The sequence below is a fragment of the Apus apus genome, chromosome 21, assembly GCF_020740795.1.
Source record: "Apus apus isolate bApuApu2 chromosome 21, bApuApu2.pri.cur, whole genome shotgun sequence".
Lineage (NCBI taxonomy): Eukaryota > Metazoa > Chordata > Aves > Apodiformes > Apodidae > Apus > Apus apus.
The window spans coordinates 6,894,149-6,913,236 of record NC_067302.1 but is presented as its reverse complement, the minus strand read 5'-3'; the positions used below and the strand labels follow the sequence as shown (position 1 = coordinate 6,913,236).

General features: G+C 49.5%; 2 protein-coding genes across 3 annotated transcripts in view; both read left to right on the top strand.

Annotated features, from left to right (window-relative positions):
• Positions 1–19,088, top strand: part of MRPS15 (mitochondrial ribosomal protein S15) — a 355,627-nt gene that overhangs the window by 165,476 nt on the left and 171,063 nt on the right. The gene's annotated exons all lie outside the window — the stretch shown is intronic.
• The window catches only part of GRIK3 (glutamate ionotropic receptor kainate type subunit 3), a 99,108-nt gene that overhangs the window by 59,801 nt on the left and 20,219 nt on the right, over positions 1–19,088 (top strand). Inside the window, exons 6-10 of the mRNA XM_051638144.1 lie at positions 3,614–3,787; positions 6,174–6,317; positions 9,224–9,331; positions 12,710–12,823; positions 15,597–15,800. Of these exons, the coding sequence (XP_051494104.1) occupies positions 3,614–3,787; positions 6,174–6,317; positions 9,224–9,331; positions 12,710–12,823; positions 15,597–15,800 (744 nt within the window). The remainder of the gene's footprint in view (positions 1–3,613; positions 3,788–6,173; positions 6,318–9,223; positions 9,332–12,709; positions 12,824–15,596; positions 15,801–19,088) is intronic.

Below are 19,088 nucleotides of genomic sequence, written 5' to 3'. Positions count from 1 at the left end.
GCCCAAGTGCTCAGCTCCAGAGATGTCAGTCTTTCATTTTGCTGCCCTGGACTGGCTCACTCCTTTGGAGCTGCTCTGGCTTTGTACAGACATAGGTTCTGGTTTTATTTCCCCTCCCTGTCATGTTGATTTCAGTGCAGCTACCCACGCACTGAGATGAGCACGTGGCAATTTGCAGGGTTGCATTCCCACAGACAGGATGCGATGGGACTGAGTTTCAGCAAGAACTGGGTCTGTGTTTCTGTGTGCTCACCTCAGACTCCCTTAAGAGCCAGGAGCAGCCCTGCTGTGGTCAATAGCTCAGTACTGCAGGTTTATTTTGCATGAGAAGAACTCAGCTTGAAATTAACTCCACTTTCATTAAACACAGGCCAGTTCTTCTCTAACTCCAGGAGGCATTCTGGTTTGGGTTTTTTGGCATGCCACTTTTGTTCCCATTTAAGATGCTATTGTCGAGTATACTGTTGAATTTCGTGTGATTTTGAAAATCCAATTTATCTTTTTGCCTGCAGGAAAGAATCAGACTAAACTAACCCTTAAAAACTGCAAAATTTATTTTTTCAAATGCAAAAGACATTTTAATTACCCTGCTGCCATTATCTATTCCAGGCAGCTTTCAGCATTTCCCAGATAACCTCCTATTAATCAGCCCCAGCTGAGCCTAGAGTACATTTCATGTGTAGGTACAGCCTGGAGGTGGGAAAAGAAGAATTATAATAAATTAATAGATAAGCAATCACAATTAATGCCGCTTTCCTGAAATAACAGTTATATCATGGGAAAGATATTTTAATCTGTCACTCCTCAAGGCAATGTTTTCCTAGCTTGCAATGCATGTGCTTCAGCTTCTCTGGTACTAGACCCATGGGGTGCTAATGAATTAGTCTATTATGTTACACTGAATGTTTCTAAAAGGTCCCTAGTCAATACTGAGTACAGTGTATCAACACTTGGCATGAAATGCTTCAACATTTTGCTAGGCAGCACGACTACAGTTCACTGACTTCAGCATGAAGAGCCCATCAGCCCGTTCTACCAGTGGAGGAGGAACTCTCCTTCCCAGCCTTTGCCTAATGTGTGCCCAGTTTTTACATCCTGCAAAGTCCCAAGCAGTGACAAACCCCTTACACTCAACTCTAAGAATTTCTAAGCAGCTTGTAAAAATGAGTCCTTGCAAATCCAGAAGCTTCCCCACTGCCTGCTGTTGCTGTTCTTGTGAGTTGCAGACAGGCAGAAGCAGGAAACTCTTCCCATGCTTTCAGTCAACATGAACAAAAATGGCCCACCCAGCCCACCTGCTCCTGAGTGAAAGAGGAATGTGATCAACCAAACCAGTCCAGTTTGCTGCTGGTGCTGATCATCAGGTACTCTTGTTTAGCTCAGTGTACCTGAGGCTCCTGACACAACACGAGTAGGATGGAGGGGAGAATTAATCTGTGGTGCAGTAAATAATGAGAGAAAGAGAATGCAGATGAGGTGGAAAACAGAACCAGATGTTTCAATTTGTGGCTGTGCAGAAGCAGAAAATCCAGAAGAAACTGATATGGCAATTCCCCCCACACCTCTGTGTTCTGACACTCAGCTCTAAATTATCCTCTAATTCCAGGAAATGATAAATCAGGTTGCAGCTGAGATTTAAACTGGAACCAAGAAGGGACCTGATGGGAGGCTGGCTTCTATAGGAACTTGGTGCAATGAAGGGTCAGTGGGGAGCTGCAGGACTAAGGGCACCTAAAATACCAGCAGGATCTGAAAGGTGGGCAGGGCTGCCGGTCTGACAGCTCTGCCACGGAGACCATGAGGTCTGGAGCTCGGTGGATCAGATTTGTCCTATATAGTCACATTCTGAGGGGAACATGATCTGCTTTTGCAATGAAAAATTATTTCCCTACAGCAATTTCCAGAATACAAGCTGAAGCATCTGAAAAAAAGTCCTGAATCCCGAAAAAACCAGAACTATTGCAGTGGTCAGACCCAGGGCTGCTGCACACCCAGACGCTGTGAGCATCTGTCTGAGGTTAAACAACAGTATTTGCCCTTAGTTACCACAACTCATTTAAAAGTCAACATCACAGCCTGGTTTTCAGAATGCCCTTTAACAAAACGTGGAGGTTTGTACTTGCAATTTTTCAGTGAAAAAAAACTCCAAAGACCCTGAACTCCTTTGTGGGTGTGATTAATGACCGAGTCCCCAGCTGCACCTGCAGGTTGCAGCACAGCATCCATCAGCAGCGTGCCTGGGCTTCCGAGTCAGAGGCCAGTGCTTAAGGAAAAGATCAAACCTCCAAAGCTTATTAAAGCAAAACAGCTGTAAGAACTCCCAGCTTTCGCACTGAGAATGAAGCCTGGGTTGCTGGCAAGTGCCGATTTTGTTATGCTTTGCTTAGGGCAGTGTGTTTTAGGGCCAGTGCTTTCCCAGCTGCCCCGTGGGCAGAGCAGAGCTTGCTGCTGACAGCTGCCATGTCTGGGAGAGCCCACAGCCTGGCTGAGTCCTCCCAGGAAAGCCTCATGATACAAAACAGCAACAGCCACAGAATCTCATGCTGTTTTTAAACTCCTTTTTATAATCCCTGGTGAGAGCAACGAACACCATTCCCACATTCACCTCCCACCCTCTATCACAGTAGAAGAGGTGTTGTCTTTCCACCTCCCCACATTTTTATTACCCTTGAACACTTGCAGACATCGTCCAGGACAAAGTGATTAGATACATCCCACCCAACCAAGGATGCCCATTAACAAAGCCCCCTCCTGACTGCCTTGCTCCCCCACACCCATTCACAGTCAGCTGTCCTGGGTTTCTGCTGTACAGATCAGCTGCAGTCTGCTTTCACCATGCTGTCTAACCCCAAACTACTCAGACTAGTTACTGTGCATTGAAGTTTATCCCTGAACTGAAGTTAATATTCAGACATGAGGTAGAGCCAAGAGATGCATTAAAGTGCCCTGGCAGAGGCCTCCAAATGCCCCTCTTGCTGCCTGCCAAGCGATGCTGGTGGGCTGGCTGCCAGCAGAGCTGGGACTGCCTGGCTGTGGCTTTTTAAATTGCATAAAGGGCACTCTCATTCGTTTGCAGACTGTGTAGGCTGGTCGTAATGTCAAGAAATGCGTCTTAGTTCCTCTTTGATAGCTGCCTGCAAATTGGCATTCTGCTCTGAGTTACTCTGTCATCTGCAGCAGCCTGAGGCTCCAGCACTTCCAGCAAATCTTCCAAGGGAAGAACCCAGGGAGCTTTGGATACAGGACCTCTGCCTTGTCCCCTCCCCCTCGGTCACAAGCCTCGTTTTGCATGGGTACAGAGAGCAATTCTGGTTTTCTCCCCATAATTCACTTGCCTCTTCTATGCAGAGAGTAAGTGCTTTGGCAGGAGTTTCCCTCTGCTGTGTGTGGGTGAACCTGCACATATGAGAGACAGATTCCACCGACACCTACAGTCTCGGGAGGCAGTAGCTGATGGCAACAGACAGTACAATCCCCCAGACCCATGAGGAACCGTCCTGCCTCCCACCCTCTGGAGGCTCTGCCTCCTCACTTCCAACAGACATGAACAGTGCAGAAAAGATAAACAAAACAAAACTAAACAAAATGTTTAAACTGGTTTCTCTCTTTTAAGGATCTTTATGCATTAGACCTAGAACCATATCGCTACTCTGGAGTGAACCTGACCGGCTTCCGGATCCTCAACGTGGAAAACCCACACGTGTCCTCCATCATCGAGAAGTGGTCCATGGAGCGGCTGCAGGCGGCGCCCAAGGCGGAGCTGGGCCTGCTCGACGGCGTGATGATGGTATGAGGAGCTGAACAGCACGGCTGCAGCCTGGGGTGCAGGCCAGAGCGACAGGGAAGGCAGGAACGTTTCTTACTGAGGCCTACATGTTACAGCTAGGGGTTCTTGTACTAGGAACAACTCATCCCAGGTGTCTTTCCCAAGGTAGCTACTTGCATTCTTTAATCATCCCTCACATGCAGCGAGTTGGGCTGGTGCATCCCCCACAGCCCATGGCCCTGTTAACACTCTCCTGCAAGCCCAGCTACTGACAGATGTGAGAGCCTCTGCTCCTCCCTCCCTTCCTGCCAGCAAAAAGCTGCTTCCGGGACCATAAAATTCAAAGTTTTTAGTTTCAGAAAGAGCTGAGCACAGTGAGGATGTGCCCCAGCTCTTTCTTGCAGGCACTAAGAGCAGGGAGCTGCCATCTTCGGGGTGCCCTTTGTTCAGACAAAGCAGGTTTCTCCATCTCCCCTGAAATGCAGCTGCAGCAAGTGAACAGGGACCCAGGAAGGGCTGGGCTGCATGTGTCCCAAAGCCCAGGGCAGGGCTTCCAGCCCCTGCTGCTCTCTCCACAAGCTCTGTCCCAGGTTAGGGCAGGATGATCACCTTGCCAGTCCCTCTGCCCAGCCCTGGAGCTGCCCAGGCAGAGGGGGGCCAGCCCCAAGCCCAGCTCCCAGGGCAGCACAGCACACAGCTGGACTGTGCCAGGCAATGTGCTGAGATTAATGTCAGGAGAAAGAGCCAAAGCTGTGCCCAGAGATGGGCTGTGCTGCAGCTTTGATGACTCCTTTTAGGGTCTGATGGCAGCTCTGCTCTGCTGAGTTACTGCGGGAAGGTACAGCACCTGCTCGCCCATCTGTCTTCCCTCCCAGGCTGTCTCCAACCCCCTAACTGCTGACAGGCTCCCTCCTTCCTTCTCCCTTTAGATCTGCCAGAAACCCCCCAACAAGTGGCAAAACCTCCCAGACTTTCACCTTGAAATGGCTCCTTGTATCCCTCCTGTTCTTTCTTTTTCCTAGAGGAGAGCATCACTGTTCTCCTTTAGCTTTCTGCTTTTCCACCACGTTGCCCACAGCTGCAGCACAACTGTGCTGGGTTTCCCTGCCACTGGCTCCTCTCCACTTCCCTGCTTCTTCGGAGAGGATCCTGCTTTTCTTTGTGTTTGCCTGGTGTCTGTTGCAGTGGGCCCTGATCTCAGCTGGGTATTACCGTGTGCAACTCACCATGCCACCACTGAGACATGTTCTTGTACCCCCTCTCCCCCAAGCCTACAAAACCTGCCCCTGCTGCTGGGAACACAAGCCCATGGAATGCAGGTCAGGTGCACACTCTTCACACTCAGGTGCAGCAGGAAGGGAAGGTCACAGGGATGCCTGCCAGCATGGGAGGATTTTCTCCGTAGTCATGTCCTGTTACTTGCCCAGTTGTTTGGTGTATTACTCTGTTTTAAAGTGTTTTATTATGCTGCTGCTCCACTCACATCTGTTTTGTAGCTTTGTGAAGGCAGCAACTAATGTATTTTCAGTAGGAAATCTTACCAGATCAGAGTGAAAAATAAATCCAATTCTCTTGATCAGTGGCTGGAGGTAAGAATGGGCATCTCAAATTGAATCTAAAACCATCACACTATATGGAACAAAAAAAAAGTTTTCCCTAGTTGAAATCACTGAAATGCAGGAATATGTTACAAATCTGAGAGGTCCTGATTTCAGTGGCACTTTGGGTCATTTTGGGAAATTCTGTGCCCACAGACAAGCCATTTAACTTCTCTGTTTCTTATTTCCCCATGTATAAAATAGCTTGTTTTCATTTAGCTGTTTTTTTTTTTTACACTCAGAACAGACTACATTAAAAAAATTCTGCTACTATGTTCTCCATTTAGAAATGGCTGGCTTCCTTGATTGACAAAACAGCAGCAAAGGCACTAGAAATAACCAGAATAGATGCACACAGACAAATGACATTTTCGCAATCTCTGATCTTAGACAGAACTGTGATATTTTAGACTAAAGAGACACTACACAGAAAACAATGCTCATGAGGCTTTGCTGTGCGCAGAGCTGCGTGTTCTGTGGGGCATGTTGTGCATGAGAGGTCAGCCCAGAGGTTTATGCAAGTCTTGTGTTCAAGCACATGCATTCAGGGCAACCTTTTGAGAACCCAGGGAACCTGCTGAGAGCCCAGCCCTGCCCTCAGGAGCTGTCTGCAGGGCTGGACACGGGTGGGAGGGAGGGCAGTGGACCAGGACAGAGAAAGCCTTGGGGCCACCAGCTGGGCAGGCGGTAATTCTGAGGGGGCTCTTGCAGCTTCTCCTGCAACGTTACAGACCCCACTGCTTTGCTGCCCAAGTGCTTCCCTGCTCTGGAACCACCACCAACACCGATGCTGTTCCCCTTCACTTCAGACAGACGCTGCCCTGCTGTACGACGCGGTGCACGTGGTCTCGGTCTGCTACCAGCGCGCCCCTCAGATGACTGTCAACTCCCTGCAGTGCCACCGGCACAAAGCCTGGAGGTTTGGTGGCCGCTTCATGAACTTTATAAAAGAGGTAAAAGCATGATTTGTGACTAAAATCGCTTCCCACTAACGTAAAATGTCCCCAGCAGCAGCGCAGCTGCTCAGCACATGTACAGGGGCACGTGGCAGAGGCTTGGCAGGTGCAGGGTTATAAAAATCCCCTCACCAGGGCAGGTACATCTGGATGAAAGCACAGACACACACCAGGCTGCTGAGTGCACCCAGAAAGGAAAAATCCTGTCCCTGCTTTCAAAATACCATTCATGAAGCCACGCCAAAAACATCCAAAACAAGCAGCGCTCACCCGTGCTGCCACTGGGACATGCCCTGGCCTCCCCCTGCACCAGGAGCAGCTGGACCCCTCTCTCTGGGGCCGCTCCTCAGCAGAGCAGCAGCTATTTGCCTTTGCAGGAACATTTGCCTGGGGACCCCAGGGAGCACTCGTGCCCCTCAATCCCAGCAGCGAAGCAGCGCCCGCGTCTGGGGAGCGGCCTTGGCAGCGCGGTGGATTTAGCCAGTAGGGAGCCAGGGGAGTGAGGAGGCAGCTTCGTTCCCTCCATGTTTCAGACATTTTGATTTCTCTCTGTTTAGCCTATGTAATTGTTTGTTTGCATCCGGCTTAGGGACGCAAACAGGCTCAGCCCACGGGTGTTTATGAGCAGGGAGCTCAACGAGAGCGCAGCGCAGAGAGGGGGCAGAGCCGGGGGGACAGCCCTCCCCAAAGAGCCCTGAGCACTCACACCCCAGGGTTTGCTCTGTCTGCAAAAAGGAGCCCTCATGTAAGAAAAAAATTAAGGCAGAGTTGTAGGGAGATACTGCAAACCTACCAGATAGGTCTCTCTGATAAAAACCCCTTATTTACCCTAACGGCTTTTTAAACTTCTGTGCCTGTGGCTCTTCACATGGGAAGTTATGAAACTGGCTGCAGCATGGAGTATGTGACTGGGCTGTGTTTAAAAAGCTGGGTATAAAATCCCATTAAATTTTTAAACAGAAACACGTTGTTAATCATTGCTATGGTTTGTGCTGCAGCAGCACCTACAGAGCCAGCAGCCCCTGACCGGGCCCGTCGGTGCAGCGGGAGCGCCCAGCCCAGGTGCTGCCCGAGCTGCACGGAGGGAGAAAGGAAGAATTATTCCCATTGCAGAGAGAGAATGAACTTTTTTCTTTGTAGGCAGTGAAGACGGTATCTCTCCTCTCTCTCTCTCTCTCTCCATTTTCGTGTTTTCTTCCCTTCTGCAGAAAGCTGCTCCAGCTGGCTGCCAAAAGAGAGTGTAAATAATTTGTTTGGTTGGCTCCTTCTGCAAATTACCCTGAGCCTCACACTCCAGTGCCTGCCTGTTGTTTCCCTTCCTGGCAGCGTGTCAGCTCGTTGCAGGGATAAGCTTCCTCCCCATCGCAATCAGCACACGCAGTAATTGCTCTCTCTCTGCTCCTGCCAAGCCGACGCGGGGCCCGGGGGTGCCCGGTGCAGCCCCTGCTCCCGCCAGACCCCAGCCCCGCTCACCCGCTGCGCACGCACCGGCTGCAGCCCCCCCGGCTCACGGGGGCTGTCCCTGGGGGTGAAGCCCCCTTGCTCGCACCAAGGGGCTGGGCTGGTGGTCCTGCCAGCCCCGGCCCGGCCGCTCGGTGCTCCCGGCCCCGCGGGGCCCAGCTGGCTCTGTGGTTGCTGTCGGGTACGATAAACACGCTGGCTTTTCCCAGGCTCCCGGGGGGCTCCCCATCCCACCCGCAAAGCACCTGCACTCCCAACTCAGCAAATGGAGCACAGCCCTCCCCAAAACGCCGGGGTGGCGGGGCTGGGAGGAGGCTGGCATTACTCCTCAGGAATGAATAAGGAAGAGCCAGAGAACGTATTTACTGGGAAATACGCCAGTCATTCCCCCGAGAGCACAGCATGCCATCTTTATCTCCCAGGGGTATTTCAAGCTCCCCGCCCACCCTCGTCAGCGAGGAGCTGCCCCGCGGGGGAAGGAGCCCCAGGCCCCTGGGATCACAAAGCACCGAAGCAGCCGGGTGCTCTATCGGAGCATCCCCCTCGCCCCGGTGCTCACAGCACAGAGGTGTCCCTGGCGGGGACACCGCCCTCCACGCCGTCCCTCGGCACCTGCTCTGCTAACACAGCCCGTGCCGGACGCTTCGGGCTCTCTCGCTTGCCAATTCAGAGCGATCATTCGGGCGGTGCCGCAAAGTGTGCAGAGGAAAAGAAACAGCGTCATAGCATAGTTTTGGTTGAAACAAATCTGGCCATCTTTACCAAGAGCTCCCAGGTCAGACCAGGCTGTGTAGAACCTTGTCCCATCAAGCACTGACAACCTGTAGGAACGGGGCTTCCCCAGCCCCCTGGGCACCTGCCCCTGCTCACACTGCAAACCTGACCCAGGGGTCTGGACACAGCACATGCCCACCAGATGCCCTGGCCTGTTTCAAAGCAGCACAGCCTGCAAGCACAGACAAGCTCTTGGCCTCTTCTGCTCCACTTTCCACCCAAAAGGAGGAAGTGTTCAGGATGGTTTTGCTTCCACACATGTTGGAAGCATCAGCAGGTTAGTGCAAAAAGGTTTATTTATGAACTTGACTTGGAGCTGTCCTGAGCCCAGGCTCCCTGCAGCCTGGCATTGATCAGTAACACAAGGATAAACACAGCACACAAGGATGCCATGATAAATGCAAGCAGTTTTCTACTGAGTCATCATGTCCTGCAACAGCTGGTGAACACAAGCAGTGAGAACAAAAACTGTACCAAGGACTGCAAAAGAGGTAAGAAAATTTCCAGCTCCATCTGCAGCCTGACCAGTAATGGAGGTGATTATTAATTAATCACACTCTTTGGGGAGAAACAACCAGGATACAGGCTAATTAAAGGAACGTACAGTGGAGGGCAAAACATTATTTACAACCACGTAACAGCCCTGCTACTTTTTCTCCCTTCCACAGGCCCAATGGGAAGGATTAACGGGACGAATTGTCTTTAATAAAACTAGTGGTTTACGCACAGACTTTGATTTGGATATCATCAGCCTCAAAGAGGATGGTCTCGAAAAGGTAGGCAGGGTTTGTCTTATCTGCACTTAGCTTAGTCTAACTGTCCGATACGTAGGCAACAGAGAAACTGGATGATGCTTGTATTGTTTCCAGGTTTTCTGTTTTTTATATAAAAGGATATTTACTTTGTGGGATTTCTCAGATCCTTTTCCATGCCTCCACCATGACTCACTAGCCCTGAAGGGAGTGTGTGGGATTAGAGCTACCAGCTGCAGCAGTGCTTGTGGCACTTTTCTGGGATAGTGGATGCAGCAGAAACTTTCTGAGCAGCCATTAACCTCTCCGTGCCCAGGCCAAAGGTGGAAGGAATAAAGCCTCTCCCACCCCCATCTTGCTTACTAAATGTTATTTTTCCCCTGAGGAGGCAACAGCCCTTGAAAGCATCATCTCCGTACGATTTCCCACAAAGAAAATTGCCTGAGGCTTGAAAACGGCACCAGCTTATTACAGCCTAGACTTTGGAGGAGGATGTCATGTCTATTTTTGTTTATTTCTTCTCTGTGTTAGCCAAGGGACAACAACAACAAAAAGCAACATTCAGTGGCCCTGTTTGCCCAGCCATCCAGAGGAGACAAGGCAGGAAGGCTGCAGCCTCAGATCCTTCTAATTAGTGCAAATCTCCTCTGGGCACAGAATATGATGCTGATGCACAAATCTGATTCATGGGGATTTAATTTCCTTTTCTTCAATTACTTAAAAAAAAAAAAAAAAAAAAAAAAAGCAATATGCAAAGCACTAAAGCTCTTAGGGCTCAGATTTCAAGGTGAGATCAGGTCATTTAAAACAAAAGAGCAGCAGAGTGGCCTGAAGTAAGTGCTGCAGGATGGGCAGCTGATGGAGCAGCCAGCCCTGCCCAGGCTCCCAGTGCTGGGAAGCAAGGCCAGGAGGGATGTGGAGCCTGACCCTCTGCGGGTGATGCCGTGTCCCCCTCCTGCTAAAGCTGCCCTGCAGATCGACAGGAGAAAGCTGGCTACTGGGCAGCAAATACCTTTCTAGAGCAGAGTCTGCTTTTCGACAGGCACAAGGTGCCTCTGGCAGGGACGAGTGCCGAGTCCTGGAACCTTTGGGCACGGGGACAGGTTCTGTACCGCGGGGAACGCCAGCCCCGAGCAGAGCCGGGGGGGTTTCAATTAACCATGCAGCAAGAGGCCCCACCTGCACAGATGACATTCCTAGTTAAGGCTGGGGAATTAACCAGGTGGTGCAGGTAGGCAGCCCCCGAGGCAGGAGGCAGCAGTTGGATCAACCTCCCCGTGTGGAGGGGACGGATCCCCAGGGCCAAACGGCTTCACTTCCCCATCCCCCTTTTTAACGGTTTGTTTTTCCTTCACTTTGAAATAAATTGTTGCCACGCTTTCACACCACAGCAGTAGTTCTTTGCTTCGTGTAAAAAATCTCAAGGTCACCACAGCACTCTCCTAGTGGGTATTTTTTGGTGTCAAATACAGAAGAAGGAAAAAACATTTCAAATAAACCAAATGACCTTCAGTCCCAGCTGCCATCAGCTGAGCCTGTGCAGCAAGGAGGCAGGAGAGGAGCAGGGGAAGATGCCTCCTCTCAAGGGCTGAGCAGAAGATGATCTTTGTAGCTTGACTTCTTTTTTTTTTTACAAAATATTCTGTTTATAGAGTCTAAACCAAAACAAACAGCACATCTTACTGGAGTCCAGTGGACTGCCAGAGAGCTGTGAGTAGAATAAAAGAAAAATGTGCGAGTACTTGGCTACCACGTGAATCTAAATGTTTAAGTCCAACCTCCGTATCTCTCTGTCAAACTAATGCACTCAGGTGTACAGGAGAAGAGCTGGCACCACCTGTGTTTACTGCTATTGTGTGTCACAGAAAGCCCACAGGAAGCTGCCAACCCTCAAAGCATTCTCTGCTCAGCCCTTCAACTTTCATCTCCAATAACTCAGAGATTTCACAGTTCCCACTATTACTTTATTTGAAAGCTTCTTGTCAGCTCTAGAGGGGTTTTAAAGTATCGATGTCAAATCTCTAGCTAGGTTTCTGTCAATAGTTAATCTGAAATAACAAAATGCCAAACTACAAACAAATCTCACACGGATTGTGCATTATGTATCCCAGCTTACGTTTGTTGAGCTTTAGGATTGAGCCCCTGATCCTTATACCTCCTGGATGTTCCAGGGATTACAGGAGTATTAACTAAACCTAATTACATGTAGTTTGACTATCCGACTTGCACAGTTTTCTTAATGTACTTTTTTCTTTCTTTTCCTTTTTTAATATTTTAAACTGATTAATTCAGTCTTAAGTGCCATCTATTTAATTTTCTTAAAGAACATGTAGCAAGGCACAGCTAACTGTGTCTGCAGCACTGCTAACAAGGCCCTGTTGCTTTTCTTTTCCCATGCACAATGATAATCTTTAGACACTGCAGCTGTTGCGTGACCGAAGGGCTTAGGCTGCACCTGAAATATTTAGAGCCTTTCACAAAGTTCATGGAAACTCTTCTAGAATTTATGACATTTTTTTTGCCAAGCAGCATTGCTCATTACAAAGTCTCTTTTTGGGGATGCAGTAAAACCAAGTTCTCTCCTTGGACTGCTGAAGAGTTTGCAGAATCTTAAAATAGCTATAAATAAAATATTGGAAGTTCCTGGCTCCCCAGTGGGTTAGAGCTGTCTGCCTTTGGTTTCTCTCTGAGTCCCATCTCACAGTTTGACCCTACAGATGGATCATTCTGTCCCTATTTCCAGGTAGGGTTTTTTTTTATTCTCTCTGTCAGGCTGGCTGTACAGCCACCCTGCTCCATTTGTTGGCAGCAATCCCATATTCCTCCAGCTTCCCTGACATTTTATCTCCCCGTCACAGTCCTTTAGCCAGTCCTGCCTTCAAAGTTTGCTCTAAAGCCTCCCCCGCACCGCACAGATCAAGTTAACAGGCTTAGAGTTGCCCAGATGACTTCTCCTAAATATACATGTTTCGCTGTTTCTGGGTCAATAGACCTCTTCAAAGTCTAATAATTTCTTAAAATTGACAGCTTGAAAAAAACAGAGCACCTCAAATTGATGAGGAATGCAGCTGCCGGAATCTCTGCTGCCATTCCCTACTCCAGGTTTGCTACCAGGAGTGGGACCTCCCACTGAGGTGGACTTCCCTGCAGGGGCCACCAGGGCCCTTCCAGGGGTACCTGTTAGAAGCATCTGTCTCGTTTGCCACAGTGCAGATGACAGGAATGGTCCCTACAAGGGTTTGCAAATCTGCTATTTAGGTGATAGAAACGATAATTTCAGCATTGCTTCTGTTTACTGTAGATGAAAGAAGTGAGCTCCATTTTCCAGGCCTATAGGATGCTGAGAGTAAGTGAGGAATGTAAGGCAGGTGTTCAGGCATTCATTTTCCCCCTTTGTTTCAGGTTGGAGCCTGGAGCCCTTCTGATGGTTTGAACATCACAGAAATTTCCAAAGGACGAGGCCCTAATGTCACAGACTCGCTGAGCAACAGATCTCTGATTGTCACCACAGTTCTGGTAGGAGACTGCACACCTGGCTTTTTCCCCCACCCACAAACCTCAGGGGTATCTGATATCTCTGAAAACCCACAGCATCCCAGTACAGATCCACTAGTTCCTCTGGGAAGCCGAGCAGGGGCACAGAGAGCCCTGCGTGTGGGCTGGGCTCAGGGGGGACATGATCTGGTGGGCAGCACCGCCACCTCTGAGAGGAGTGTTCTTGTTACAGAGGAAAATACTAGCAGGCAGAGACCCCAGCTTAGCTGGGACTATCACGTGTCCTTCCCTCTCTTAAGCACATATTTATGAAGTAGCTGAGAGCAGCAATGCTCTCCAGCAAAGCACAGATGGGAACAGGGCTCCTCGCTCCCTCTGTCACGCTGCGTTTTGCCCTCACACTCGCTATTGGATGTGATGGCAGCGTCAGATCAGAATGAGGGGTTATTTACTACCTAATAAATTATGACTTGTGGCATTGGTTTCTGGATGGCTGTATTACACAGGCCAGGCTCGTGGCATGTCACCAGGAAGCAAGAAAAAATACCAGCCCTTGGACAAGCTACCCACAACTGGAGCTGAATTATGGCTTTGCCTGTGGAAATCTTCTGGCCCTCTTGTCTTCCATATTTTCAGGGAGTGCTGGTGAAAGCTGGATGGACAGGACTGAGGGAAAACAGAAAGAGGCATCTTGTCATGCCCAGGGCTAGGGTGTGATAATCACTGTACCTCAAAGGCCACAGCATAATGCAGAATGATGGAGACAGGAGGAGACCTGTCAGCATCTGCCTCTGGCAGGCTCTTTTCAGGCAGCATTTTCATCTCAAACTCCACGAGCATGTACAAATTACTTAATCACAAGAGTGATACCAGTTCCTATCAATTGCACCATTCTTGGGCCCACACATGTGCCAAAGGGTATTTACCTCAAACCCCCAGTGTCCTGCAATTTCCTTGCCTGCAGGAGGAGGAAATGTGCTTAGACTCGAGTTCTGCAATAACTGCATTTTCATATATTGGATTCTAAAAGAGAAAATACAACCCTAAATTTTATTTGCATTTGCAACACCCCTTTGTACTTTTGCATTGGTGGAAATGGTTGTAGAAAAGCCATAGGAGGAACCTTTAAAAGGAAAAGCACAAAAGGTTATTTTTCCCCTTTTGCTCATATTGCGGTGACTTGTTGGAAGAGAAATATTACCCCGGCAGCCAGTGTCACTCTCCCCAAGCAATACGGGAACTGTGAAGTTATGAAATTGAGGGCACCTTCACTGAGAAATCGATTAGCAAACTGAGAGAGCTTGTGAATTGGATGTCTGGCCATTTTCAGTAATAAATTGTGAAATAGTCCGTGAATAAGTGGTTCACAGAGTTCAGAATTACCCCCTAGGAAATGTTTGAGACCTGGAGATACATTACTGAAGCGAGCAGCGTCCTAATGTTCAGTGCTTCAGCTGTTAAATATGTATGTAATCCCTACAGTGCTTCCCAAAATTAATAGTGCTTTATGGCTGCTCTGGAGCCACTGTGTTTATACCAAGATCCATAGATTCAGTGGATTCACAAACAAAGCACTAATTCCAGAGCAGAAATCTGAGGAGGTGACCAGGGAGAGCAGGATTTAACCCAGCTGCACATGCCAAGTTAAACTCCACAGAATTCTGCAAATCGAGCTCAACCTGCTCCCTTGTCCCCTCCCTACCAGGCTTTGAGCCCAAGCAGGACCCCTCCTTGAGAGGTCTCCCAAGGCAGAGGTGGGGGCTGGCAGGTGGTACAGGGACACAAGAGCCATCAACCTCCAGACTGGCACAAGCCCCCTCCTCAACATACAAGCCTGAGGCAGACACCTGCCCTGCACCCCGCTGGGCACCTCTGTAAGACCCTGACCCAGACCCCAGACCATCCCTCAGGTGACTGAACTCCCTGTCCCCGTGCAGAACCACAGGGCCTCCAGCAACATGGCTCAGTCACCAGAGCAAAATGTGAGCCCTCCCTATGGGCAAGGACAGGAGCCTTGCAGACCCTGCCCGTTCAAGCTGTGCATTAGCTGCTGTTGGGATCCCACCTTGCCTCCTAGCTTTTGCCTGCTGCCCACCATCTTTTGCCATTTCCATCTGTCCTCTGCACATTTTCTCCCTTGGGCTCCCCAGTGTCCCTTGTCCTCGGTGACTGCCCAAGCCTGATACTCACCAAAGGCTTGTGCAGCTTGGTCTGTGTGCTAACCCCACCTGCCAGCCTCTGCTGCTGGGGTGAGGATCCACAGGGCAAACCCTGCTGTAAAGCACTTTATTAGCTACTCTCTGGGCCCTGTATCCATCAGCTAATGTCAGCCAAGAGGAAAGCAAACCAAACTGGGGACTGTGTGGGCTGTGGGTCCCCAGCCACACAAAGCCCCTCGCCCTGTATTTATCCCACCAGCCTCTTGCTGCTATGCAGGTCCACCACCCTGCTCTAATAGGGGACTTGGGGTTGGGTTTGTCCTCCTGCGCTTTCATTGTTTCTCAACACTCATTTTCAGAGCATGAAATGGTTATTTTTCTCCCTGAAATCCTACCAAATAGAAAATAGTTGGCTGCTCAAAAGAGACAAAATTAAATTTTGTGGGGTAAACAAGGTTGCTAATTAGCTGATCTGCTGTGCAAAGTCAATTTATTCCCAACATGTCACGGTGCCAACCCTGCCCAAAGAGCCAGCCCCTTGTGGCTCAGGCCGACCCGCCGGGCGGCCCTGCCTCCCGAGGGAGCTGGGACCACAGCTGAGCCTGAACGGGGACGTTTTTCCTCCCCGTGTGCAGGAAGAGCCCTTTGTCATGTTCCGTAAGTCCGACACGGCGCTGTTCGGGAACGACCGCTTCGAGGGTTATTGCATTGACCTCCTGAAGGAGCTGGCCATCATCCTGGGCTTCACCTACGAGATCCGGCTGGTGGAGGATGGGAAGTACGGGGCGCAGGACGAGAAGGGGCAGTGGAACGGGATGATCAAGGAGCTCATCGACCATGTGAGTCGGGGCGTCCGCGGCGGCTGAGCCAGGCTGGGCTGGGTCCCCAAGTGCAGGCTGGCCCAGGCACCAGAGTGAGCTCCTGGCCCTGCCTGGGCCCTGCCTGTGCCACACGGTTTGTCACAGGAGCATCTCTCTGCCTCACTCTGACAAATACTCATTTGGAGTTTCTGAAAATGCATGATCTCACAGCACAGAAACAGGCTCTGTGGCGTCAGCCGCAGACCCTCCCTGCTGGGCTGCTGCAGGGATGGTTTAATACACATTTTTTTATAAACACAGCTTATTTCCTACAGCCCCTGGAACACCGAGCTCCCTCTTGCAGCACAGCAGCTGTGCTCTTCCTTCCACGGCCACTTTTAAAAGCCCATTAAACACCAGTGAAACTGTTGTGGCAGCTTTACTCTCACAGCCACAAAAAGCCACCTAGTCTGAAACCTCTCCTCGCAGCCAGACGTTGCTCAGATTCCTAATTAGATACTTTGCCTCCAGCACATCCTGTGATCCCAGAACCCAGTTAGGGAGGTGACAAAAGCTGGTGTTTTTGTATATGTCTTATTCCCAGAAAAGGTCTCTGGAAGAAAAGATCAGAACAAAATTAATCCCTGATCTCTGCAGCACAGGCAGCAGCATCAGTTGTCCTACAGCAGCAGCACAGCTCTCCCCCTGAACATTCTGCTCAAGTAGTGGAGCAGTGCAGCCCTTGGACCACCTCTCATGTTCCTGGCTACATTTTGAAAACATTGCCTAAGCAGAAGAGAGACAAAAATAATCTCACGTACATAGCAGCTGTGATGCTCTTACAGTTCATGTGAGAAGAATGTATTTGCTGGGTGAGTCACTTCAGCAAACGAGCTTCGCTGTGAACAGATAACTGAGCATTGTCTGGCGGGAGCCTGCGCAGCGGGGAGCCAGGTTATGTTGCTGGGTTTGGCTTCTCTGCCCTAAACGACATTGGACAAGTTGCTTCTGTGCAATACTTGCTCCATCTGTAAAACGCAGATGACAATGATCATGTCCCTTACAGGGACAAAGCGATGCTCACTCGGTGTGTGAAGAGCACCGCAGCCTCAGCCGGCTCAGCCGGACGCACGGGGAGCGCGGCAAGGGCAGGCAAGGACAGCCCTGGGGGAGCAGGACGCTGTGTCCCTCAGGGGAATTTGCCACAGGCTGTGCAAACCTGCCTTGGTATTCTTGCTTCTAGAAAACTCCATACAGTTCAAAATACAGATTTTGTAGTCTCTTATACAACAGCCTCGCTAAGTTAGACAAGTGGCACTTGGTGTCCCAGCAGAAGAGACCAGTGCTCTGCCAGCCTGAATGATGGGAGTGACACGGACACAAAGTGATGCAGAGCAGACTCTGGGGCTCTCACCACAGACCTTCTGCGGTGTAGGGCTCTGAAGAATTCAACCACTCCAAAGTGGGAAATAAGACACAGACAATAGCAACCAGACTGTCACTCAGTGCAATCCATCTCACTTCCAGTGCCCTGCCAGGCGCTGCAGGGCTCTGGGGAGGCTGCCAGCCATTCCCAAAGCTGTGGTCAGCTAAAAGAGACAGACCAAGGAACTGCCTTAATGAGTAGCACTAAACTCATGGTCAACCTACATTAAAAGTATTTTTTGGCTGTGTATTTAAAAAGCAAATCAACAGACAGCAATGGCAAAGGACCAAATCCTCTCGTGCAAGCTTTCCTGTATTGTCAAGTTTGAACTCTGCTTTTAACAGATGTGGTTGGTGCACACCTTGGAGTGATTTATAACCATTGCCCAAACCACATATGAAGCCATTATTTTCTTTATCTGCATGTCATTGCTTTTTATAGCAGTGTTTATGTAAAGCATTAAATAGTGAAACTGCAACCAGATGGGGCTCTTCCTCAGCAGCAAAGCATCCTCAAACCGTGTGGGGAAAGGAACAACTGATTGGCACTTTGCAATGGCAAAGTTCAAACTTATTTCACACCTAGTAGGAAAAGTGTTGGAGACAGCATTCAAACAAAGGTGTAGTGATGAAAACAGGGCTGCCCACACTGTGAGTTTGATATCTGGGCTGGCTTTCCTCCCTATTAAGCGCCTCGTTCTCATGGAAGAATTAGGGTTGTTCAGGTGGGAGCACAAAGCAGGTAGGATTTTGTGAGGTTTGAACATGCAGGCCAGGATTAACTGTGTGCAGAAAGACTGTGCCTTGCTGGAGACCCACTCGTCATGCAGAGGTGTAAAAAACAAGAGCAGGTGATGGGGGACAAGCTGTTTACACAGTGAGTTCCCATTGCTTGTTTGGGAGTCACCCATCATCCTCCTTCTCCTGTCCTCTCTGATCCAGAGTGCCTGGCCACAGGCAGTAATGCCTTAGGCTAGGATCCTTTGTTAAATTGTTTTTTTTTCTAGTCTCGCCTTAAGCATAAACAGGAAAAGCAACAACAGTCAGAGCAGCTCACAGCATGACCCTGTCTTCAAGGTCTCCAGTAGCAGATCTGGAGAAGACAGCCTCATGCAGTTAGAGGCATAAAGCCCTGCCCTGCTGCCCTTCATCTGCTGCTCATCCTTCATCACAAAAAAAAATCCTATCTAGGGGGAGTTCAGTCCATTCTGTGAAGAACTAGACTCTTTCATCACCCCCACTGGCTGCTGTTGCCACTCTCCCAGGCCATCCTGCAGAGAAGCTTCAACCAGATGGGCCATGAGAGCTGAACTGGCCCACAAGGCTGGCACTGGGGCATGTCTGGGGCACCCAGGCGACACAGAGAAGCTCCTGTGTCCTGCATACATAGTACACGGGGAATCTGGCAGCTATCAGATCTCCTCCTCTCCTCAGTAGCGAGCTGCTGTTGATGCTTATTCATATAAATTATTACTGATACAAGCAAAACTCCACTGTGCACTGTGGCCCATCCATTCTGATTTATAAATTCTAGTTGTCTGGTGAAATAATGCCTGCAAATCTTCCCTATTGTTTGTGGGCAGAATCATATAAACCCAGCAAAATTAGTTGTTCTGGACATTTTGCACAAACTCATTCAGAAATAAAACTTGTTTTCTGCTGAGACAGTGCATATCAAATTTTCCATTCAATCTGAAACTTCATGTGGGAATAAAAAAGGTATGAAAAACAATAGGGTTTCTAATGGAAATCCCTGCCAATGGTAACTGAAGAGAAGAAGTAATATCTGTCCTTAGGGACGACTTATGACAGCTGATTTAACACTTTTGCAATAAATGGGCATTTATTGACAGCAAATTCTGGCAGATATACATACTGCACCACAGTGCCACATTCCCCTTG